Source organism: Cyprinodon tularosa, unplaced genomic scaffold, assembly GCF_016077235.1.
Source record: "Cyprinodon tularosa strain WSP-4 unplaced genomic scaffold, ASM1607723v1 ctg60, whole genome shotgun sequence".
Lineage (NCBI taxonomy): Eukaryota > Metazoa > Chordata > Actinopteri > Cyprinodontiformes > Cyprinodontidae > Cyprinodon > Cyprinodon tularosa.
The window spans coordinates 333,552-359,633 of record NW_024039341.1 but is presented as its reverse complement, the minus strand read 5'-3'; the positions used below and the strand labels follow the sequence as shown (position 1 = coordinate 359,633).

The window sequence follows — 26,082 nt, the reverse complement described above, 5'->3', positions numbered from 1 at the left end:
GAGGTGGGGGGTGAAGTGGGTAGAGGTAGGGGGCAGCAGTTTAATAGGGCTATGAGGTGCAGGGGAACTTCATTAGCCATCAGTGTGCACTGCACCCACCAATGCGCCCCATGAATGCCTACTCACATGCTGCACTTCAGCACGCAGACTTCCACTTACCCACGCAGAGACCATGGACCCCCACCTATTCATACACCTATATAGAGGAAAAGAATGAAAAAGGGGCGGCATATTTAGAATGGAAAGCTTAGTTTATCTGCACATGGGAGAGGTTGAGAGAGTAGAGGTGGGTGAATGACAAAAGAAGGATCTTAAGCAATGGGACTTGCTTGGAGAGAGTTGTAGGGATCTAAATTTCTGAGGCTTCGTTTTTTTAAAGCATTACTAGGACAGTTGCCTGTGTAAATGCATTCCCTATGGAGCAGCATTAACCTTCAGCTCTATACTTGGCAACAACAGAGAAGATCTCCACACTCAATAAAACCACTGTGAACCTTAATATTACACAATACAGTCGTGTTTCAAAATCTTGGTAAAATCCCCTATTGCTTGAAGACACACCTGAGCTGATAAATGGCTTAGTTCAAGCAATCTCCCGAAAACAGTATTAGTTTAGTGGTTTAACTCAATTCCCGATTCCCAGCATTAAATCGCCACATATATTAACTCCATGTTCCATTTTTCAGGGGATCACTTCCAAAAGACCAAACATATTATTTCGTTGGTCAGATAAATATAAATCAGAGTTTTCCTTCAATAAAGGTCTCTTTCCCACTTACATGATGTACACAAAAAAAAAAAAAACAACTATGTGTTGGCTGCTTAGGTTTTGCTTTAAAATACTGTGGTTAGGTTTCCTAAGCGCTGCTGAAACACCAATTATTGCCTCCACCAAAGAGATTATGTCTTCATTGCTGTTTGTTTGCCTGTTATCAAAATAACAAAAAAAAAGTCATGGATGGATTTTTACGAAGGTATTGTGATAGGCAAAAAATTATTACATTTTGGTGATGATCAGGATCACCATCTGGATCCAGGAATTTTTTTAAAGATTTCGTGATTACAGGTATTAACATATGTGAAAGTCAGAAGGAGTCAGAGGAAATGAACTACTGAGTGGAGGTCTGCGCTCTTGCAGTGCTTTTCTAGTTAAAAGATTATGAAATTCATAAACATTGCATTTATATACTGAAATAATAAATCTTGACGTCATTTGTTAAGAAGTAACTGGAATCAGAGTTGAATTTTCTCTAAGCTGAAATATAAAAAAATATCTAGAAAAAAAAAAAAAAAAAAAAAAAAAAATATATATATATATATATATATATATATATATATATATATATATATATATATATATATATATATATATATATATATATATATATATATACATGTACCACACACATGTGTGGTACATGTGTGTGTGGGAACTTTTTCAACAAGGCATTCATTCAACAGCTGCCAACTGTTTTAATGATGAAAAGTAATAAAGTGATTCACACAAATGATGCTATGAAAGTTGTAAGAAATAAAAGTTTTAAAATTTGAGAGCATTTGGTTTCCTATGAATACACAGATCAACAGTTTGCACACAAACTGGAACCAAAATTGTGGAAAATGGCTCCAAAATATTTCAACAAAATATTCCATTCTGTTAAAAGTGTGAAGAAACAAAAAGTCTTTGAATTCAAAGAAAAGAGGGCAAGCAGTATTAGGATGACTTCTCTATGAAGCGGGGGTGCTTAAAATGTTTTTAGTCTGATAACCTCTGAAGCTCGACAGACTCAAATTTTAAATGTGAGAGTTCTTTAAAATGAGGTTTAATGACTGAATACTGAATGAACTCAAACTTATCTCACCCTGTCTACAGAAGAATGCCACCAATCCCATTGCCCAACTCCCCCGCCTCTACACACACACACACACCTCTGGGCAAATTGAACACGTTTGGGCCAATTGAACTCAAGCTCATTGGAAAACAAAATCAAGTATGGTTGAAAAGAGGACATTCCTCTTTGACTAGGAGGAATGAGAAAGATGGGGGAAGGAAGGGGGGACAAGAGGAGGCAGAATTCAGCACCCCTCCTCCCGTTGTCTCTGTTTCCTAAAACAAAAAGCGCCCAATTAAGTCAGTTTGAGTTAGGGTCATTTGTGTGTGCGTGAACAAAATGTGTATTCAGACCATGAGTGTGCAGGCAATAAAGGGAAACAGAGGGGCAACGTACTGTAAGTTGTCAGACTGTCTGAAAAAGGCAGAAGAGGAGGAGGAGGTGGGTTTGGCGGGCCTCTGTGTGTATGGGAGGGGGTGGTATGTGTGTGTGTGGAGGTGGGGGGGTTCTCCCATTCCCAGCCTAAGAGGGCCAAACTTGCTCTCAGCTCCTCGGCAGGAGACACTGAAATATTAATCGCCACGCTCCAGCCGCAGACTAGAGAACACAATCGCTTCAAACTCCCACCCTAATGAGTGTGTTCATGAATGGCTAATGTGCACAGATGGGGGGCTGATGACTGGATAGATCGCAACGGGGTGTTAAGGCTGGGAGACAAGGAAAGCGGGGAAGTGGTGAAAGTGAAATTTCGGCAGGGCCTGCCGGTAGAAGTGGTGAAAGGTTGCACAGGCATGCCATGACCTTTTAAGAGGTTCCTGAAAACTTAATTAAGGCTAGCCCTGTGCTACTCTTTCTTCCTTTTTACATCCTCTTCTACACGTGGTTTCATAAGCCTGCACGCATACACAATCCCCTCAGCCTTGTTTTCCCTCCTCCAAGTGTATGCTGATCATTTACCCCGTTTCCTTCAGCACATACACCCTGCAGAGCTGATGTAAAATTATTTTCTAGGGATAAAACTTCAAAGAATTCTATTCGTCTTTAACAAACATTCCGCTTTATTAGTCATGTTAAGGCATGCACACAACGATGTGAAGTTACAAATAAAAAAAGAAAAACAAAGAGCCATTAAAACTGCAGGAGCAGGTTATGTTTTTTTCACCCCCTATGTAGATACACCTCAGGAAGAGAAAAGACTAAACTTACAAGAGGAAGGTAAAGAGTTGCTTCATCTCAAGCAGCAGCCACTTCTGCAGGGAAATAGGAGTTACATCTCACAAATGGACTGATATAATCTTGCAAAACAGAGCATGTACTGGGGGCCAAAGGGTCCTCTCCATTGGAGCTTGTTCCACATCGAATGTTAATGTTTAACATGCAATATTGATAGCTGAACCTGACCTTTCCCTCACCCTGCTGATAATTTATAAGCATCGTTTCTATTGTCATTACTTCATCACATTTCAAGCAGCAATGCCAGAGTCGTCTTTCTGAATAAAAACAGAAATGCAGGTTAACATGTCTTACAATGACTCTTCATTACCATAGAGGCCAGTGACGGATTAGAAGCACCCGGTCTATACAGACCTACAGCCATGTGTCAAAACATGAATGCTCTCACTGCATCTAATTAAAGGGAGATGCTGTGACCTAATTCCGAATCTATCTGTAATGGCCTGGGTCCGGTATCGCTTTGGATTCAGATGGGGAGATAGAAAAGACTTTAAACAGACAAGAAAAGGTGCGTTTTATAATCTGGAATATCTTCAAGAAAATCTATTTATTTCAAGAATTCCAATTCTGGTAGTCAAACATATTGATTTTTTACACCTAAAATGTTTTTTGTTTTTTTTTGTTAGGGTTTATTGTTATTAAGTTTGATAATTATGGCTTTAAGCTTAGTGAAAAATCTGTATTGTGTGTCTTATAATATCACAATATTACAAAAGAAACGCTATGCGATCTCAAAGATATGGTAAGTATGAGAGAAAACTACTGATTTGAAAAGTCATATAGAACTTCTCATAGAGTATGGAACTAAATATATCATATTCAGGCCAAAAACAGAAAGTTGAGTGGAAGAAGCTGCTGAAGGAATATCTAATGATATGTTCTCAACTTATCAGTGCAACTTCCTCTGTTGTGTAAACACACGATTATCAGAGATCATGATCAATACTGTAAGTATCGTCTTTCAAAAATTCCTCTTTTGATCCGTTCTAATACCAACGGACCCTGCTCCTCATGACTTGGACTGTCTTCATCTAGACAGTAGCAAAATGAGGGAAAACTACAGACTTATATCGTGCAGAAGAGTGTAACCAGAGAGTAACAAGAGGTTCACCCATAACAGGTCATCACAAAAATGGTGTGCCATTTATACAATGCTGTATCTATGCATGTTAAAGGAAAACATTTTGGTAGAAGGATATGGGACATGTGAAGAGCATCCATCATCGTTCTACTTAACAGCAATTGTAAGCATGCTGATTATATTTTATGGCAGGAGAAATTGACACTGTAAATAATGCCAAAAGTACCAATAAAAGGTTTCATGAACACTGTACCACAGTGTTTGATAGGCAAGCAAACTGACCGAACCTAAACCTCTTATTGTCAAGAGGAAAATGGGAATATCAGATCCAATATTGTGAAAAAAGAAATGTGGGCTTCTTTAACACCAAAAGGGTACTGCAGCCTCATCACATCCAAGGAGCACACAAAATGATCCTATAAATATACAAACAAAGCCATACATGGAGGCATTTTTAATTACTGACACATGCACTTTGAAACCAGCAGAAACAAAGAGTTTTTATGCTTGAAAGAACAATGAACGTAAAGTTGTTAAAACATACATTTTAAAGGGATATGACAAAACCTCTCAACATTTGGGAAATCGGGCATTTAAAAAAAACCTTCATCTGTTAATAGTTAAAGCATTTTTTTAAGGGGGCTGAAATTAGTCATCGGTGATGAAGAATATATGGACTAGAATCCATTTGCTTATGTCAAATAAAGCCTAATATCTTACATATATGCCTCAGTCACATTAGCATGGTGGAACGCATGGAGTAGTCTTTGACTTTCACACGATAACCTTAAGTGCCACTTTCCATTTATCAACACATTTAGTTTTTTTACAGAATTATAAAGCATGATCTACTTTTTTTCTCTATAGAAGCACCGACATTCCTACAACTACTAAATATTGCTAATATATTCAGCACTACAGTTAATGCACAGAAAAAAATCAATCCCTGAAAATGGCCAGGTTTTGGTAGATTAATTTGATTATTTTTTGTGATCATCCTTAAAAACCCTGAATTATATTCAACCTGTTATGACAGAGGATTCAAAGTCAGGAATTAGCAGTAAGGTGTTGACAATTAAATGCTATGAAGCACAAACGCTGCAGGAAGACATTTCAATGAAAACTAAATTTTATTTTGAAGCATTAGAGCAGTAATGCTGCATCAATTTGCATTGAAAGTCACAAGCAGGTTGGAAGTAATCCAGTTTTAGTCAGAACCCAGTCAGGTTTCTAATCTCATTTGATGATAACTTCTGTTAGCAATAAGAGCTTTTTTTCTCTTTATGTTGTAATTTCATGGTATTGCAACAAGTTAATTTACATTTTTTAAACCTAGTTTAATGAAATACACAGACCAGAAGTGCTGATGAACTGTTATACCTACAAAATTTCACTTTATCCAAAATGTGCAGAAACAATATTGGATACAAAGCCTAGAGCCTCTTTGCAAGATCTAACTTTCCCCAGTTGGAACTCCAACAAAATAAAGTATTATTTTCATTATTTAAACTGGGAACTCGGAAAATCAGAGCAACTGCATAGTTATTACTGACTGTTACTGAAGGGGAGAATGAGGGATACTAGGAAGGCTTAGTTTGTTAGAGCTAAACCATTCAGCTGTATGTTTTCAAGCTTTCAACCTTAGTCTGGGATGAATCAGCCTGGATTTAGAAGCCATTGGGAAATCTTGGTCTAAATATAGGATCCTGAATTTCCCACTGGGACAATACAGGTAGTCCAACTTTGTTGCATATTTTCTATTAAATACAGACAGACAGTTGTTTGAGTATTTGTAGCATCTCTAACCATGCTTACTGCTAATAAAAAATACAATTTTAATTGTGAACTCCTTCAGGAGTTTCTCTCTCACAGGGATCATCCTTATTTTTGATGCAAACAATCCTAAAACAAAAAGGTTACCAAATAATAGCAATTGCATATAGCATTGCTTATACTTTTTAAAGAGAAATTTGAATCAGCTTAAGTTGGTACAGTAATGAGAGTTCGAAGATAAATCAGAAATCAACCACAGAACTCTGATTGTATATCTCGAGGTCAAAATAAGGTACCGTATACATGATTTTTTCTACAAACCCATATGCAGTTCACAAAAAGTGACAAATAGAAGATGCTTTGTATTTCAAAGTGGACTATCTTGCATCTTTGCAGGGCAATTTCAATCCTGCTCCACTTTGAGCATCGTTACTGTCCACACATTTTCACAAAGTCTCCTTTTAAAAACACATTCCCCAACAAACTTACAGGGCAAAAGATTTGCTGGTGGCATCATTCCCCAGCAAGCTGTACCCAGTGATTACTCTGATGGCCCACAGCTATCCATCACAAACACCTGAAGACAGAGGAGGATGGATGGAGGCACATTTACAATAAGTGCATGGCTGTAAGCAACACTGGGAGGTTCAGTTATTGTGCACAAACTGTCAAGGTCCCATAAATGTAAATACACATCTGTCAGAAGTACTGAATGGACTAAGACACATATGTTAGGGGTGCTACACTTCTATATGTTCTTTGTGTGTGTGTGGGTCTGTGTGTCCTGGCACTCCTGGAAGGGGGGCTGCAGTGTTTCCGCCTGAGCGCGGCTGTCAGTGGGCATCACTCAGCCCTGCAGTGTGGCAGTACGCGAGGATCATTAGTGGAGACGGAGGGAGCAGAAGGGAGGAGAGCATGCGAGAAAAAAAAGAGAGAGCGGGCAGTGACTGCATGAGTCGGGCAGCACGTCTTAATATCCGTCTTGAGAGTATTACACACACGGCAATGCACTTTGCTCTCAGTCACGCAATCACCCCACCTCAGAGGGCCCATCACAGTACCCTCCTCTGTCATCGTCTCCCCTTTTGTCACTCTCGCTGCCTCCACCCATCTTAACCTGTTTCCCCCTTAATCTCTTCTGAACCCTTTCTGTCCCTTCCAGTGTCAATGTATGCTCTCAAAGCTCCACATGTCACAGCTTTCCCCCCTCCTCCTCATTTATCCACTTTATGTTTTATCTTTACTAGTTAAGATCTTTCCAGTCTCCTGCTTTTATTTTCACTCACATTCTTTAACCCAGCTGATCTCCTTGGACTGAGCATCATTGCTACTTGACCTGCTCTTGAATGAAGTAAGGTGGAACAAGCATTCTACACATCTGAGGCATGAGCTGATTTGCTTTTTTGTTATTGTTTTTTTTTTCATTTTTCAGCAAGTACCAACAAATAGGGCACCGATACCATTTTTATGGAGCCAAAAGTTTATTCAACTATTGTCACCCATTCCAGGTAGGCAATAAAAAGTTCTACTGGATTCACTTTGTATTAGTCTTTTTCCTGCTTCACAAAGGTAGGCAGCAGCTTGACAAAGCCATGATGGCAATTATTTTACATCCAAGTAGCATGCAGTTCTTCATATATACACACACACACACAATTTCAAACAGATGGTATCGGTATGGTATTAGTATCTGCCAATATTGCACAGCCAGGTATCAGGTATGGGTATCGGGGTCAAAAAATGGCATCGACGCAACACTAGTTAGGGCATAGAGCTTGGAATCCAGAGGTTCTGATTTAAGCCCCACTCCCATAGACTGCCACTCTGGGTCCCTGAGCAAAAGACCCTTAACTCCACACTGCTCCCCGGGCGCTGCACAATGGAAGCCCACTGCTCCCCTAGGGGATGGGTTAAATGCAGAGAGTTCATTTCGTTGCTCTGTACTTGTGACAGTGGAATGACATTAAAAAGCTGGGGGAAAAAATTATTTGGTGATTCTAACCCATGTTCCATTTTGATTTGTAAAAATTATCAAAAGCCATCTATCCTTTATGATTACTTTGCAGCTATGTGTTTCTGTTCCTTAAAACTGTACATTTATAGCCTTGTTTCACAAACCTTTTATAGAACAATCTCTTTAACTTCAATTATATTCCCTCAGTTCTTTTGACCTGGTTAGCAAAGCAAATACCACAATCAACACGTGAGATGTTTTAAGTAAACAGAGCAGCCTGCAGAAGAGTAGCTCTGTTAGCAAAAGGGCTAATTTGCCCACAGTGGTTCCGCTTAGCTCCATAACTTTCTATGGCTCAGGGATCCATCTGTTTGCATTACCGTCAGAGCATTTATCACAGACAGATTAAGGCTGATTCCATAATACACTTGTCCCAGTAAAACATCAGTGAGCTTGGTGTTGGCACCAGCTGTGGATGCAGTTAAGCGCTACAACCCAGCTGATGACAGCAGGACAGCAATATCATGAGGTTGTGCAATGCAACCTGGACAGATGCCTGCTCATCTGAAACACTGATAGGTTTTGGATGCTCTGAAACAGATATAAAAATAGGAAACTACTGATTGCACTATAAGCAAGTCACTAACTGACTGAAGCAGGCTACAGTGAAAACCCATAGGAATGTTACTATAGTCTTATATAGACATGCATAATTATTTTTTATGGTTGGAAATGGAATCCTTTACACTCTAAAACTGTATGCCCCCTTAAAGATCTAAATTTGTTTCTATGTGATTTACCTGTTTAATTTACCTGAAGAAACAGGGTTTATGTTTAACAGATTTTATTTGAGTTTGTACACCTTTAAGGCTTTCCCAGCCGAGGGAGGAAAACATAAATTGCTCTGATTGAACACGAAAGAACCAAGCCGGGCTTTGGATTTTTCATGACAAGCTTTTCTTGCATCAGTTGAAGAACTAACCCAATGTAAAAACATAACCCTGCCCCCAGACAAATTTTGAAAAATGCCAACAAAGTGGACAGCGCCAAGAGACCTTGAGGGACAGGGCTAAGTGTGGAGTTGAGTGGTGGGGGTTAAGCAGGGGTGTGGTGAGGACAAGGGACAATAACAGCCTATTAAGCTTAGCTCAGCCATATTGAAGCATGAAGAGTGAGCAAAGCGATGCTGCTAGTACTGTATGCAATGGGAAGATCTTTTGAGCTTGAACATTTTTAAACCCATGGTCGAGTTTGAGTTTGACATTCTACGTAGGACTATGATGAAAAAACGATGTACCAGTGACAAAAACCTATACCAGCATGCACTATTTGATGAAAATTCAAATACAATAGCCATCGTTCAACTCTATAAGAGCAGCACCAAGAATGTTACCTGACACATTTTGTAAAACCACACAAGTTCACATGAAAAATAGCAAAGTAACATTTAGGTATAAGCACTGTTTATCTGAAAAAAATAAATAAATTCCAGAGTAAGTTTAATCTTTATGTTAATAGCTGTTGAAGACTGTTTTCATTGACAAGTTCCAAAGAAAGGGAAAAAAACGTGAAGGGCCATTAATTTCACAAAACAAAACCTTGATAAACCTGAAAACCTTTGTGAGATGCACCGTGGACTGAGAAGAAACATATAGACTCTTATGTAACGTGTGCATGTGGTGACAGTTGTTGTAAAGCTAAATAAGCATCTAACTAACAGTATACATGATAGTGGTGGTATTATAATGTATGGGGTTGAGTTGATGCTTAAAATGCTTGCATCAGTTTGCGACTTTACCCTGAAGTACATTATGCAGGACAATGATCTAAAGCATCCTGGTCATTAAGTACCTTTATTCTTCGTGTTTTGGATGTCTCTCTGTTGACACACACCCATTCCCAATGATTGCATGATCTCAGCATCCATGAGGTGCTGCAGAAACCTGTTAATGATCCCTTCATATAAGTCAGGTGTGTAGCACCAAGGAGATACCTAAAACTTGCAGGACAGGGGTACTTGAGGACCAGGACTGGGAAACACTGATCTAAAGCAGGGTTTCTTAACCCTGGTCTTCAAGGCCCACTGTAAGATTCGCATTACCTCATCAGCGGCCATTAAATTCTCAAAAATCCTGTTGATGACTTGTTCATTTATGTGTGGTGTGTGGGGGCAGTTAATCACCTAACGTAGGACAGTAGGGCTGGTGAATCAGGGTTAAGAAATCCTGATCTAAAGCACATCAGAAAGGCCTACACCTGGTCCTATTTCAAAACCAAAGAATTCAAGTTGCCGTAAAGGAAAGTGGATCACCATTCCTTTACAGCAATGTAAAGTAAAGTTTCACCGCCAGTTTTTTTTTAAAGATTTCCTGCAAAGGAAATTGGGTGACATGGCTAGTGTTGTTTGAATGGGCTTTCTCCCTTAACAGAGAAAATTATAATTTAAAGGCTGTATTTTTCATTAACTATCTAGTTTTTTTATGACAAAGGTAGTTTGAGGATCTGAAATGTCTAATTGTGACAAAGAAGCATAGCAGAAAAAAATCTATAATTTAAATAACTGCATCCTATTCCTGTTTGGAAAATTCCATCAAAAGTATTTCCCTGAATTTTATTCTCCTAGATCAACACATTCATACACATGGATAAAGCCCTGACCCAAGAAGCATCCCCTCAGCTGCTCTTTTGTCACCTCTTTGCCACTAATACCAATCTCCCCCCCATGGCCTCTTGTATGATCACTTGCAAGGCTTCAAGGAGAGAAAGCTTCTCTAAGCTGATTGGAAGGGAGGGGAAAATTACCATTGCACAACTGTGTAAAAAATGTCATGGGTCATGATTTGCCTTATGTAACAGCACATATATGTGTGCGTGTCTACAGTGATACCTCTCCTCCCCCTCTCACTACCCCTACCCCGCACCATTTACCCATTTTGCACTAATTGAAGGATCTTTTTTTTTTTCAAAGGCTGTTATTGCACCCATTTAATTATTTATTTTGATGGGAAGCAATCCGGTGGATAGTGAAGAGACTTCAATGCGTGTGTGTATGTATGTATGTATGCGAGCGTGGGACAGAAGGAATAGGTGAACGGAGAGCAGTACAAGGTCAGTGTAGCTTTTTGGGTAAATGTACATCTGAGTGCATTTACAGTGCTGCTGTAAATTAACTGTACAGTATGTCTGTGGGGCTTTGCATGGACTAGCAGCAACATTGGAACTGAAATTCACCGTCTGTGCATGTATGTGTGCATATGTGTGTGTTACATCTTAGAGTGCATGGCATTCTCAGTGCAGTGGGACTGCACTAATGGAGCCACACTTGAGCTGAAGTGTGCAGAGTGCAGCTGAAGTGCAGCCAAGTCTAACTTCCAGTCCTGCATAGAAGCTCTATAATCTACTCTCTACTATTCTATTTCTCCATTTCCCCACTTATTTTCCCATCTTTTTCTCTCTGTCTCAATCAATTAAAATGTTCATCCTTTCTTCATTGCATGCACGAGTCTTCTCTGTCTGCCTTCCAACGGCCTCCCTGTTAAATGTCTTTTCACTGGTTTGCAAAGTAAAGATGACACAGAGTAGTATCCTGGCTGGCTGGGCTCACGACTCCCTTTTTCCTCTTGGTTCCTTTTGAGTGAAGTGAAGAGGATGAAATAAGGGAATACGACATGTAACCACCAGTCGTCTTGACCTTTTTCAGACTCCAGCACCTGAGGCTGGGTGAGTGAGACATTAGAAAGATGACTGAGCATTATTAACCCTACTTACTACCACACATATTTTCCCGCATTATGTTAAGTCTTTCTGGCCTTTGATAATTGTATAATGAAATTATCTCAGTTTGTGAATATTCTATAACCTTACATAGGGGGTCTTAAAAGAAAATAAGATTTAATGAATTGTAAGATTTGATGAAATGGATTTAGGACCAATATGGATTATTTCACTTTCACATCTATTTAATTTAAAGATGCTGTTTGAGAATGGTACCATTAACACAAATGGGAAAAGAGAGAGGTTAAGGAGTAAAGTTTGAAAAAATATATATAAATTGGAGGAAATGTATAACACATAAAAGAGGGCCCAGGAAAGACCTTTGGGAGTACCAGAAGTACAAGGAGTTGGTCTATGTTTGAAGGATTTCAACTATAGGAAGTTAGTGTACAAACTTGAATATAAGCTCTGAAACATTAATATACTTTTTTAGATACACATTTTTTTCTTTTAAAATGTTTAATTATGGTCATAATTGTAATACTAGGTATTAGATCCTAATATTATAAGTCTAAATTTTGTTTTTTGACTTGAATCAAAAAAGATTTTTCTCTTATCTATGAGAACCTTGCTGCTGGCCTTTGTTTAGTTGTTCTGGCTAAAATCAGCTTACAGTACAGTCTTGCAGTAAAAAAAGTATAACAGTATTTGCCACCAGCTTCTTCACTATGAGATCGCATTTGATGATGCTTATGTTGTTATGCTTAAAGTTGCAGTTACCCTGCTGGATGTCAATATTTTTAAGAAGATATTACCTCTCTGTCTCGCCTCCCTCTTCAGTCTTTACCCTGACTTCGCAAGTGCACATGACTGGCACATGTGCATGTGTGGCCAACCCTCTACTTCAGTCAATCAGTGAGCAGAGACAATTCCCCGAGTGACATTTAGGGAGAAGAAAGAGAGCCATTTATCACTTTAGTTTTGGAATAATAAAAGAATGACTGAATGGGCCTGTGTGCGTGTGACTGTGTGTGTTCAGTGTGTGTGAGCAAGAGAGGAAAACTGCTAAAGATGAAAAGGGAATTTCAAAAGCACATGAAAGGAGCAGGAGAAATAAGCAAGGGAAGAGGGAAATGAGTGATAAAAAGGCTACTTTGTGGGGAGGACTGTGTGTGTGTGAAATAGAACAAGAGAGGAAAGAAGGGAAAGCTGTGAGTGACTGACAGTAAAAAAGAGAAGTGTAGTCGAGAGAAAAAAAAGAGCCTAAAGTACGGGAAGAAAAAAGGCACAGAGACAGAAAAGGGTTTGGAAGAATGCTCTTGGCTCTGAGAAAAAAACAAAAAACTAAGAAGTAGAGGGGAAAGAGCCTCAGACGAAAAAAGAAGCTGAAAAATGAGTCCACGAGAAAGACGGGAAGGTAGAGGAGACAGTCTGGAGACAGAGCAAGGCAGACGTGCTCAGTTCATTCAGGGCTACAAGTAGACTAAAAATCCAGACCTCACACGGTCAGCATACTAAACACAGGAGCCAGTGTCCTGACCCAGATTTATGCAACTCACATACTGATCTGAAGAATTTCAACCCCCTACATGACCGTAAAATATCAATAAGCCTGCCCCCCCCAACTCCACCCTTTCTATCCCAGCTGTTCTTACAGTCACCCCATAACCTCCCACAAATCCAGTCACCTCCTCACACACATGACGCCTCTCCCATGCTCATTTGTTCATGCATGAGTTGCTTCACCAACATAAACATTGAGTGTCCTTAATAAATATCTGCAAGGCACTCATTTAACAATAGCTGCAAAGTCCAGAACAGGACATGATTCAGTACAATTTGAGAAATTAATTCTAAAAGATTTCAGGTGTGTGAATACTATTGCAAACTACTTTACAAGATTCCCAAATGTGATCAAATTTTTTTCTAATGCTTTTGGCCTCTGAGCAGAAATGAGCTGACATTAACACTCAGCAGGGAGCTCAACTCTTAGCCACCTAATGTGACCTCTGCGGCTCTATCCATCAGTCCTGAACACGTGGTTCAGCTGCAGCATAGCCACCATTAGCATAACAAGCATATTTCCTGGGCATAACTCTTGCTACCTCTCCTTTCAAATACCATCCCTCTATTTCCCCCCCATCCACCTGCTCCAATCAGTAGGCATTAACTACATTTCCCTTTATGCCACGGCTCCCTCCATCACTCGTCTGGACCGCCAAGCTCAGGTAAACTGATCGGCGGCCCCTTACACGCTCCACTTTCTCCTCCCACAATTCTTTGGCCCGTGACAGGAGGGTTGGGAGGGACGCTTGATGGACAAGCTCAGAGAAGCGAGCGACCCAGCACATGGCTGCCAGGAAGGGTCTGGAGATGGAGTGTTGTGAAATACATCGTTTACGTCGGTGTACATCATCTCTTTCTCAGGGACAGAAGCAGCGGCGTGCACGCCCTTAAACACGCACACACGCACAAGCGCAAAGCCATCAATTGCTTGCATACAGGAAGAGATATCAGACAGGGAGAAAAATTGAATTAGGAAATATGGGCACCGTGATTTGTGGAAAGCCAGTTTTGAGGCAGGGAGAGAAAATACAGCTTGGAGTGCACTTCATCTTCAAGCGCGGGCAAAGAGGGAAGAAGCATCTGTGTTGTTTATCTAAAGGTCCCCCCATCTAGTTACAATGGCATGATTTGAAATATTCATATACATGTATGACAAGATCAGGCCCATTATGCTGATCTCTCTGCAGGGCTTCACTAAATGGACTGGATGGAAAGCCATCAGTCAGTGTAAATTACAGTATGAAGACAAGACACATTACATAAGCTTATAGATGGGCATGAAGAGGGGTATTATTGTAGTGTGATATCAATCACGTTCTACAATGTCATCAGTATGATAATATGCCATGGGCGATTTCAAGGATAAACCCACCATTATAATATTTCACAAAGCTCATAATTAAAGGAAAACCTATTAGACATTTTCTGTGCTTTATAAGGTATTATGACTCATTTTTAGATTTGTTTCATAATGAAGATGCAAGATTTAAAGAATTAAAAACTAGATTTGCACCATTTAATCAGTGAATATGGGATATCGATCATTTTCATGTGAATGGCCATGATCGGCCAGTCATTATGAAGACCAATTTTAAGTGCCAGTTGTGTTGTTTTTTTCTCAGCTGACATACATCTTTCTCCTACGCTTGTTCTGTTCTGTTTTATTCTATTTTATTTTTGTCAGGGTGCACAAAAGAGGGGGACAAATCACCCGTAAAACAGAGATGAGGTGAGACGGCATTCCTGAGCTCAGACAGGAGCAGCAGGAAATCAGAGTATTTTGGAGAAGCCAGCCAAGGAGAATGAGCAGCGAGAGGCTATGGATAGCCGAGGCTACAGTAACTGCTGGAGGTGGAAGAATGACAGTGGGGGTTCAGAGGAGCCTGTGAAAAGCAGGGTGGAGAAGGAAGAGAATACGACTGCTGGGCGGAGTCTATGCTGGAGGTAGGATAAGGAAACAGTCAGTCTAGGACAAAATTAAAACTGCTTTTTTAAATGCTACCTACAAACCTCTTAAGAGCATGCCTTATCATCCTTTGTTAATATTATTTTCCTTATATTTGATTTATAAACGCTTGTCTCCATTGCCTCCTTAACTAAAACAGTGATCAGTTCACAATACTTACTCATCTCTTATAATTTTGATACCTGATAATGCGCTGTCCATGTACATGAGCGAGCAGTTGAAGAATTTATATTAGCATATACAGATTTTTGCAATCAGCTCCCGAAGCCCTGACGAGTGCATGTCTATTAAAGACACACAATATAAAAGTGTAATTCCTGTTACACTTGTGTAATACTGCAAAACCTGATAGAGGCATAGGCCAGTATCGGTATTGCAAGCCAACAACGACCTCAACAACTCCCCATTATGAAGGGGTGGACCTGTTTTAAGGTTTAATTTGCATGTTTCTAAGCGATAACAAATAATGTCGAAAGCGAAATGTCTTCAAACTTGGAAAACAAAGTCCAGTGGTTCGTTTTTTTTTTTAGTTTTTTGGAATGACTATGACCTGAATGACTGAGAATCTTCACCAGTAATACAAAAGAAAGACGAGAATAGTTATTGTCTACTTTTTCATAAAAATGGATTCTTCCAATAATGAATTGTGGACTTTTGTGAATATTAGTTAAGATTTTTAATTCATTCATTATGGGACTTTCTGTACCATCCTACAGGCTATGGTGTTAAAACATTTCATGGCAATGCACAAGCAAGGTATGGTCTCCATTTAATGGAAAATGCATGAAGCATATCTTTAATTACAAGTAAAAATAGACCATTTTGCTGTACCTTACTCTATTAAGGCGCACGTTAACATGAAGCAAACTAGCCAGAGGCTGTCTCACTGTGACAGAGGTGAGTCCCGGAGACGGGGCAGAGCTGAGCGGGCGCTGTATTGGTGGAGGGGGGGGAAAAAAAGACAAGAGAGAGTCAACCCAGCGTGACTACTGCCTGGCTGAGTGGAGCAGCCTGCCTGCAATTAAGGTGGAATCAGGGAGAAATCTGCGCTGCCTTGATAATGAGCCTCGTCTGAATTATTAACGAGAGCTGTTCCCCCGGGACCTGGGCTCCCACTGAGCCCATCAGCCCCCCACACCACCACCACCTCCAACACAACACACCCACATGCACACACAGACGCACTCATAAAGGAGAGAGGGACGCATTCACATCTCTCTACACTACAGCAATCACTCGTCGTGCATACTGACACAGATAAGCAACAAGCGTGCCTCTACACACAGCGTCCAAAATTTCAACCACAGCAAAGGCCAACACATTCAGGTGAAGATCTGAGGCGCTTTCTGGCAATTGAGCCACACTATTTCTCTTAAATCAGACAACTCTATCTTGGTTTTAGACCAAGACAGTCAATATCCAGTGTACCATTCTTAATGTAACCTCGAATACATATTAACTTTGAATATACTACTCAGATATATTTATTATAAATTTTATTATATTGAGAACAGTATTCAAACATATTTTTTAAGACTTTATTTTCATGGGGAGAGATTCAATGTTAATTCTGTAAACAATTTCAGGAAAATATTATTTAAGAATCATTTTTCGAGATTATTACTGTCTCTCCATTTACAAAGATCTGTGAATCTTCCCATATTTTTTTAAACAAATCATCTACTTTTTCCAGTTCTGTAAAATTTGAGTATTTTATATGCAAATGCCAACCAATAGCAATGTCACCACATTTCATTTTTGTAGTTTTTTTAAGAGGTTGGCCCAACGGAAAAACAAGAGAGATATCCTCATCACACTCCAGTGGTGTAACTCCTAAGGCCTCTCTTGGCCAATTAGATCTCCATGGCATCAAACCAAACATGGCCTCAAAAAGAGATGAACACTACATTCTGTCCCTGTAGCTAAGAGTGGCTTTGTCCGAAACCCCAAAGAGCACACTAAACCCAGCCACACCCTCTTAATGTGGCATTTAAAAAAAAAAAAGGTCAGACAGGTTGCAAAACATTCAAACAAATATGAGCCCAAAAAATAAAAATAACAGACAAAATGTGATTCCACAAACAGTCGAAGAAAAAGATTCACAGCTGAAGAACAGGGTGTTCCAACCAGAGTGGTTTGAAGAAGAAATATAGTTGTCTGTTTTCTGCAAATATGTGTTTGTGAGCCTGCGGGTATACTAGAAATCAACCCGCTAAAAAGTGCAATGGGAACAGAAAATTGTGGACAAAAGGTTTTACTGTGCCAAGGAAAGCGAAACCAGGATTAAATGCGTAGTTGGATGAGTTGGATGAGGATCTGTTAAAAGATCATACGGTAAGTAGTTAATATCTTACATGCACTAGATGACACAGTATTCTTGGGTCTTCATTTACTACAAATCCAGACTAGTTGTAGAAGGCCAAAGCTAACTGCTAGTCTGAGAGAGCAGGTCTTTACCCTCTTAAAACAAATCCAACCTCATAATCCAAAAACTTCCTACATCTCATCATTCAAGTCACTCTCATATTTGCAGTTGGTGTGGGGGTGGGGGGTATTTGACCAAAATGTATGAGTATTTACACCCAAAAATGGAGTTTAGAAGCAGTGTACCACCACTGATCTTGCTGTAGAAAACACAAACCTCTATTTCTTGTGTAAATAATCACTGACTTCTGTTCAAACAAAGACCCAATGCAAACATGATAGTGCATTAAAGGTTTATGAAATGGAGTTTGCATAAATTCCTATGAGGCTTTAGTGACTAGATTGAGCAAAGTCAGATTTCTTGTTTGTGCACAAGAAATGATTCTTATATTGATTTTGAGTAGTTTTAAGATGGCAGGAGTCCACTTTGATTCCAGGCCCTCTAAGACTAAGATTCAGCCACTGGTACCAGATAATCTGGATTAATACTAAATGAGGACACAAAGACATTTACCTATTTCCTGGAAGATATTAAATGCTGATAGAAAATAACACCTCACATTACCTTTTTTGCATAATTGGTACATTAACCCACATGGGATTTACCAGATTCAACTATTCTGAACAGACTAAAACAGTGAGTTGTTTGATCAGAGGCTTTGGGCTTCTCATTGAAATAGTTTAAAGATATATACGCCTTGGACCAGCAAATAAACTAACTGTAGGTCAATGGATAGATAGATAAATGGTTGTATTTTGACTTTTTGCCCTTAACAATTTATCAAAACCTCGCTTCAAAACTGTTAAACCAATCCTTTGAAAATGTCATCAAATTATCAGAGACTGGCTAAAAAACAACTTGAGTTCAACCCAACAGGACATAGAAATGAGCCCAAATATGGTAAAATGAGAATATCACAATCTCCTAAAAAAAAAAAAATCCAGCTGCTATCTGATCAGGGTAAAATTCAGGTTATCCAATTATCTTGGTGATAATGCCAGATATGAGATTCCATTCAAACAAGAGGAGGTGCACTGCTTGAGGCAATCTGTCTCATGGCTAAAGCTCAAAACCCTGACGCCGCAATTCCCTTGGGAGAGACTCCTCACCTCACTTGGCCCTTATACCTAAAACCACTGAGACAGAAAGAATGTATAGAATGTTTAACGGGTAGAAAGACCGAACATACGAAGAACACTGAAAGATAAATGGGGAGATAAAAGGCTGTCTGGTATATATTGTGATAAGTGGCTGCAAAATAATATCAAAGGCAAAGGAATATTGTTTTTCATTTTACTCTCTCCTGATTGCTGTCTCCCATATTTGAATGCATGCCCATGCCTTGGTAATTTGCATGTACATTAATCATTTCAGTGAGAAATAAACTGTCACCGCTGCCTGAAGGCTGCTGTGGGAGAGGGTGGCAGTGAAAATGGGCTTCTTGGCATCAGTTACTTGATTCAAACTAAATATACTGCAAGAATTGGCTCCAGGTAGAGGAGAGATGTAAGGTGCCCAAAATCATGCACCATTAATCTGTCCAGCATGGATGATATGCTCTCATTTTGAGTGAGTGCAAGCATGTGCATGCTTCTGTCTCATCCCAAATAAGTTAGCTCCTCTGAGCCAAGACGGAGGATAAACTGAGTCAGCTGAAGGCTTGTAACCCCCCGGCCCCTCTCTTCCATCATTAAGTGAGCAAGCATAAAGTATATTAGTACATGCTCATACAACAGATTAAGCGTGTGACCTTAAACACTCTGAAAGTTCCAAGCCTTTTCAGTCATGTTTTCTATTATAATGCTCTGTTGACTGAAGCTTCTGAGTCGGGGGAAGGATTACAAGAGTCTGTCTCTACATTAAAAATCAGTAAGATTAACTTTATGATCTGGTCTTGTTGTAAATACTTCTGGATGTGAAAATTAGGGTATTAAAATAAAAATAGATGAAAAAAAAATAGGCAAAGTCTTTAAATAGGGGCGACAGTGGCGTCAGATGTAGGAGTTTGCCCTGAAAGGATTGACGGTTCAAGCCCCGGCTCTGACTTTCATTGTCGTTGTGTCCTTGGGCAAGACACTTCACCTGCATTGTCTAGTGATGGTGGTCAGAGGGCCCAGTGGCGCCAATGTACGGCAGCCCCGCTTCTGTCAGTGAGCCCCAGGGCAGCTGTGGCTACAATGTAGCTTGCCACCATCAGTGTGTGCATGAATGGGTGAATGACTGAATATAGTGTAAAACGCTTTGGTCAAGTCTCCTAACTTGAAAAAGCTTTATATAAGTACAGGCCATTTACCAGTTAGCATTTTAAATTGTTTGCATTGATTCAAGTCAAACATGAAATTCTTATGGTGATATACTTCAAAATAATTCATTTCTCAGAATTTCTCAAATAATGTTGGATATGACATTAATGACATCAAATACATGTTTCTTTATTCCAAAAAAATGTCAAGCTATAGCTATGAACTGAAGACCTTGTGACTTATGCTATGCGAAAATACAGTTTCCATTGCAGTTTTGCAAAATATACGAATTTTGATTCTACCGAAAAACCAACTCATTGATTTGTAAAGACTGTTCAGTGTCATTTTATTTTCACAAAATTACAGAGTTTCCATTTTGCTAACTTATTTTCATAATTACAATTTGTGAAATTTCATGTTTAATGGAAACACAGCTACTGACTGTGTCCTGAAAAGTCAGGAGCATTCACCATAATTGAGTGGGGCCATAACATTTCTTCATTAAAAATCTTTTTTAATTGGTCTTATCTAATATCAAAATTTTCTATTAAAACTATAACAAAATATAACAACAATTCTTTGAGATTTCCTCACTACATTCTCAGCGTGTCATCTTCCCCCTCTGGTTTCTACACAGCTTGTCATTTTTTTTCTGCTCGGGCTGATTTTTGTCAATAAAGGAAGCTCCAATGACCTTTGCCCTGCTGGCCCCACACCAGCCTCAACCCTTACGTTGTTTTATAAATAACAGTCTAGTCGCTTTGGATTAGAGCGTCTGAGTGACTGCCTGGCACTCTCCACAACCTGCTGCACAATCCACTGGGATCTGACCAGTGGAGGCGCCTGAAACAGCCCTGGCACTGAAACAACATAGAAGAAATATATGAATGTAAAGTATTAAAATGCAGACATAAATAAATAAATGCATTGATATTCAAGAAATCATTCTCATATCTTTCTACCTAATACTTGCAAAGCATTAGTCAATTATGGACTTTTGTAGCCCAGAGCCACACATGCTGGCATATACAATAAAACTGGGCCATACTATAACAATGGCATCATCTAACCCCCTCAAAGTTAATGAACTTCCAGACACCTGCGAGGCAATCCCAACACCAAGTGCTACTCCATCATTAAAGGCATTATGAAGTCAAGAGGGAGACTACATATAGCATTCACTGGAGTGACATGCTGTCAGACAAATCACTGGGTTAAAACACGGACGCCTATGCTTGTAGACAGCCCCTCCCCCTGCTATAGTCCCCACAAAGACACAGACTACCAAGCTCTGATGCTTTGTTGCAAATGGCTTACACACATCCCAGCATAAATGCATCTAAACTCATTGGTGTGTTTCTTAATTTGTGGGTAAAACCCGGACTAAACAGTTCAACGCTGATCAAAGGTGATTTTGTGACATTACCGGTAATTAATTTTCATTCAAAATCCCCATAATGTCTTGATTTTGTTTAACGTGTCAGTTTATTTACCACTGGAAAATAACGCAACAATCCAAGTGGAAAGTGTAACAGGTACACAAGAACAGATTTCTAGGTATTCTCCCTCCAGAGAAGAGCTGATTAAAAGGCTGTGACCTCAGGATACTACAATCTTCCAAGAAGTCAGTAGGCATTAGATATTTATAGAAGGTTAACCGTATTGCCTAGGTGAGAAGGTTCACCAGTGCCGATTTTTCTAGAACCCTCTCACTTGGTTCTGATTTAGGTCTTAATGGAGCTTGAATTTTGTCTTTTCCTTTAATCCATTGCCCTCAATTCCACCCCCACCCTTTAAACTCAGGAGTCAAGCTACAAAGCTGTGCCTCCTAATTTCATTTTATTTCATCAGCAGCAACCAACAACATACCCCTTCTTTTTGTGGCGTAACAAAAAAAAGAAGGCTTCACATCAAACACATTTCCTCCAACACAATATTGCTGAGATTAAAACATAATAGACGACAGAGGTGGTGTTTATCAAATTGTGAACATTGCTGTCAAATAAAACTGCTTAATAATATTGCAAAATTATATGTAGGATTTGGCCCCCAGCTTTTGTGGTGAAGTGGGAGTAAAGGCGAACAGAACTGGATATCTGCTTAACTTTATGCTACGTATAGGATTTATTTTACATTTCTGCAAACGTTAAAATTTAAAAAAAAATTTTTATCAATAAGAAAAAAATATATATTGTCAAAAGGTTTGGTTCCCCCCATAAAAAAATTACAGGGCAAACTTTTGATACGTTCTTTTTGCTGCAAGGTTCACACATGGGCCATCATAACGTATGTTAACACTACCACTATGTCTCTGACCAAAACCGGGTCAGGCCTGTTACTCACATTAGCAATGCCTGCTTTAAATGACTTTCCTAATCCCTGTCATTACCTGGAATAGTCAATGTCTCGCCTGTGGACTGAAATAGCCGAGAACCTCAGACTGCCACTGTCCAATCCCCCTAATTTGCAGTTTCATAAATAGCAGGCAGGGACCTGAGCGCTTTGGGTGCAGAGGCCCTGTAGTGGAAGGCTGCTGATGTGAATGCATAGCAACATGAAGCAAAACCTACCTGGAGACACACCTCAGCTGTGAATTAGGCAAAAAAGGGGTGGATTTATAGGGATAGCTGAAGGAGATTCTCTGCTAAACTGTCAAAAGCAGGAAACACCTTATGTAGAAGGAGGCAATCATTACTTCTCTTGTATCTTTTTTTATGAAAAAACCCACCTTTGTTCGTCCTAGAGGGTAAAAATAACATCAATGTCATCCACTATCTTAACTACATTAAGGACACATTTTTATATATATATATATATATATATATATATATATATATATATATATATATATATATATATATATTTTTTTTTTTTTTTTTTTTTTTTTTTTTTTTTTTTTTAAAGCATATCTTAAATATCTATTCTAAAGGTTTGGTTTAAAGTATCACCATCAGGAGAAGCACCGCTGCTCTCGCTGCCCTCCTCTGGCTGTCCTCAGAAGGCAGTAATGAATAGAAACAAGATGAGACCAGTAGCAGAGGCTGATAACATGGGCAGATGTCCAGGAGGTTAGGCTCTCAGCCAACAAGCCAGGCAGCTCTGCTGAACTGTGGTCAGTGGGGAATATTTACATTGTGGACAGCTGACCTGTGGTCTCCCACAAGGGTCACACTGTTGACTTACTGATCCATGATGGTTTCAAAAAGCTGGATAAAAGAAAGAATGTCAACTGGCAACTTGAATAAAAAGATGCATATTTTCTTCTGACATCTACAAGAGCTGTGAAAGTGTATTTACCCCATAATACAGATTGTGTTGTTTGTTTCAGGTCAACAAACAATGTTATTCATGCGTCGAAGCGTAAAGTGTAGTTTTTACATGATCATTTTATTTATCAACTAATACAATTCACCTAAACCTTAGTAAAAAAAAAAAAAAAAAAAAAAAAAGTAATCCTCCTTGAATCTTAATAAGTTGCCGGTGGCAACAACTGCCATCTAGCATCCTTGATAACGAGTAAAAAAGTCTTTCATATTACTTTGAAGGTTCTTTGTTCCTTTCTTCACTGCAGAGTTGTTTCAATTTATTTATGTTGGATGATTTTTATGGCAATAATTGCAGCATTGCAACATCTCAATCAGATTTAAGTAGACTTTGACTAGGCCACTATGAAATCTTCTTAACTCCATTCATGGAGAAGTGAACAATGCTTTGGATTGTTGTCCTAAAGCATAACATAGGTGTGTGTGAGCTTATCGTCACAAACCGATGATCAGATATACTCTTTCAAGATTTTTTGTAACAGAGCAGAATCCACTAATGTGTTATGCTGGTCCTAAATCAGCTGACCAATTCAGACCCTCACACTACAACCATGTTTGACTATCCACATGATATACTGAGTTTAGTTTTAAACTATAAGTAGCAGAAATCATGCCCTCCAAAAAGTTGTCAGTCCATTCATTTTTTAAATTTTTTTTTACCTAAAAGTCACACATAAAAAAAAATGCTTTTCTGTGATATATTAAATTCTAGTGTTACTTTTGGTTTATACCAGGGATGCTCTAATAAAAGCAAATTTTGGCCCAATCTTTATATTTTACTTGGTGTTGGATGGTACTATAGATGCTGTCTTGTATTCTTTCATAAAGTCATGTGTGAGCCCTTGCAGCCCTTGTTTTCTTCATGGTAATTGCTCACACTGCAGATTGCTGACCTCTCAGAGCCTCATTAGATTGTATTTTAACCTTTCTCAGACAGATAGATGTTAAGAAAAAAAATATGAATTTCTTGCATGCTGTTTTTAGAAATCTTGTAGCCTACTTCAAGTTGTCAGGCAGGTTCTACTAGGCTTACTTTCTGATTCAGTTTACCGGTAAGTAACAAAATGTATTCATATCAAAAGAAAACTGTGAGGCATGAATACTTTTTGTACTGCACCACAGTACAAAGATGATTTTTGCTTTTAACCCTGAGGACATTTCTGCTTTCTGTTGGATGGAGGAAAGCCTCTGCCTGTTACATTCCGTCTTGGCGATATATTAGAATGACAGAAGGTAGTAATGAACTAAGACAAGATAAGACATGGCACTATTCATGCGTAACTGACTCAGAATCCCACACTAACATGTGTACAAGGCACTTAAATGTTGGGGGGGGGGGGGGGGGGGGGGCACTAATAGATCAGCGAATAAGGAATCAATAAACTATTAACACTGATTAACACGCGTAACCCCGCCACGCTGGCTCGCCACCTCTTACCTTCCAGCCAGCTGAGCTGTTGCTGTCGCCTTTATCCTTGAAATAGGGAACATAACGGACCATCCAGTCGTAGATCTGTGACAGAGTGAGTCTCTTCTCCGGGGTGCTCTCAATGGCGCGGGTAATGAGATCCGCGTAGGACTGGTTCCCCCACGCGTTCCGACGAGACGACTTGGCTTTGCGCAGAGACCCGGTCACGTCGAGCGCCGCGCCGGCCAGGCACGGGTGAGTCGCGCCAGTCGGTGCCGGGGCGCCGGTCGGGTGCTGCAGCTCCGCCGGATTGCCTCCAACGAGCCCGGCTCTGCACGCCGGGACGTCCTCCGGCTCCACCTTGATGCCGGCCAGCGGGAGACCCCCGCTCACCTCTGGTCCGCCGGGGAAATCCTCGGGGCATTGCAGGGGCCAGGTGCACGAGCGAGGCCGGCTCTGCGGCTCGAAATCCGGATCAACCTGATGAGCGTCCAATTCGTCGTCCTCCATCATCAACATTTATCCCTTTAATGGGAAATATATTCAAATAAAAAACAAAAGGATGGGACAAAACTGTCTTTAGCGACACTTCACGTTGGAATCTGCTTGTAATACAGCTATTAAGCTCAGTCAGATTCAATCAGAGGGATTTCACTGGAGTAGCACCATCATCATCAATCCCAAAAAAAAAAAAAATCACAACCTTGTTTGTAGAGATAAGAGGAGTAATAAAAATAACAGCAATTTCTTGTCCATTTTAACTACAGCGCAATAATGTTGAAAACAATCTGTCTTATTCAATCCTTTTCATCCTATTACACTAAGTCTCCAGCCTTCCTCAGCCAGTCATGGGGGCTTTTCATTCCAGTTGCAGCAACAGATGATATTTCAGATAAGGGAGCAAAGGCAGCCGTCGATAAATCCTCTAGAAGACAACGTGAAAATCAGGAAAGAAGAAGATGAGGAGGGGTTAAAAAAAAAAAAAAAACAGGGTTGTGTAGAGAGCATCCAGTGAGGCGATAATGCGTGATTACCGTGAATTATTAAATCTTCCAGTCTGCACGGATTACGCTGGCAGCGACATATTCAAGTCCATTCAGCCTGAACAGCACCCCAACTGTCTGCAATTATAATGAAGAGGCGTGCGCATGTGACGAATCGATCATTTCCTTGGATGCGAGAAGAAAAAAAAATATATATATAAAAGAAAAAAAAAATAACCCGGCAATCAAATCTCACATCCAGTTGTCAGGGATGAGAAAATTGGCTTTTCTCACTCCTCCTTCTTGCTCCTTCCTCTCACTTTCTCTCAGATGCCACACATGTTCTCATTTGCTTACAACTCGCTTCAGTCGATGTGAGCCGAGGATGACGCGCCGGCGCTGTACTCTATAGTAGAGATGCTGCCAATTGGAGTGCGCTCACGGAATCAATACTCTTCGAACATGATTACAGCGAAATCCCCGACTCTCTCTCTCTCTCCCTCTCTTTCTCTATTCCTCTCTAACCTTCTTTCTCTCTGTGCGTCTGTCTCATAACCACCATTTCTGTTGCGAAATCTTTA

The 26,082-nt window shown here is 39.7% G+C and overlaps 1 protein-coding gene across 1 annotated transcript in view; it reads right to left on the bottom strand.

Moving 5' to 3' along the window:
- LOC119797880 (forkhead box protein O4-like) overlaps nt 1-26,082 on the bottom strand; it is a 38,024-nt gene extending 11,942 nt beyond the window's left edge. Inside the window, exons 1-3 of the mRNA XM_038307134.1 lie at nt 25,758-26,082; nt 25,553-25,639; nt 24,549-25,443 (exon numbers count right to left, since the gene is read on the bottom strand). Coding sequence (XP_038163062.1) covers nt 24,549-25,037 — 489 coding nt within the window. The 5' untranslated portion in view covers nt 25,038-25,443; nt 25,553-25,639; nt 25,758-26,082. The remainder of the gene's footprint in view (nt 1-24,548; nt 25,444-25,552; nt 25,640-25,757) is intronic.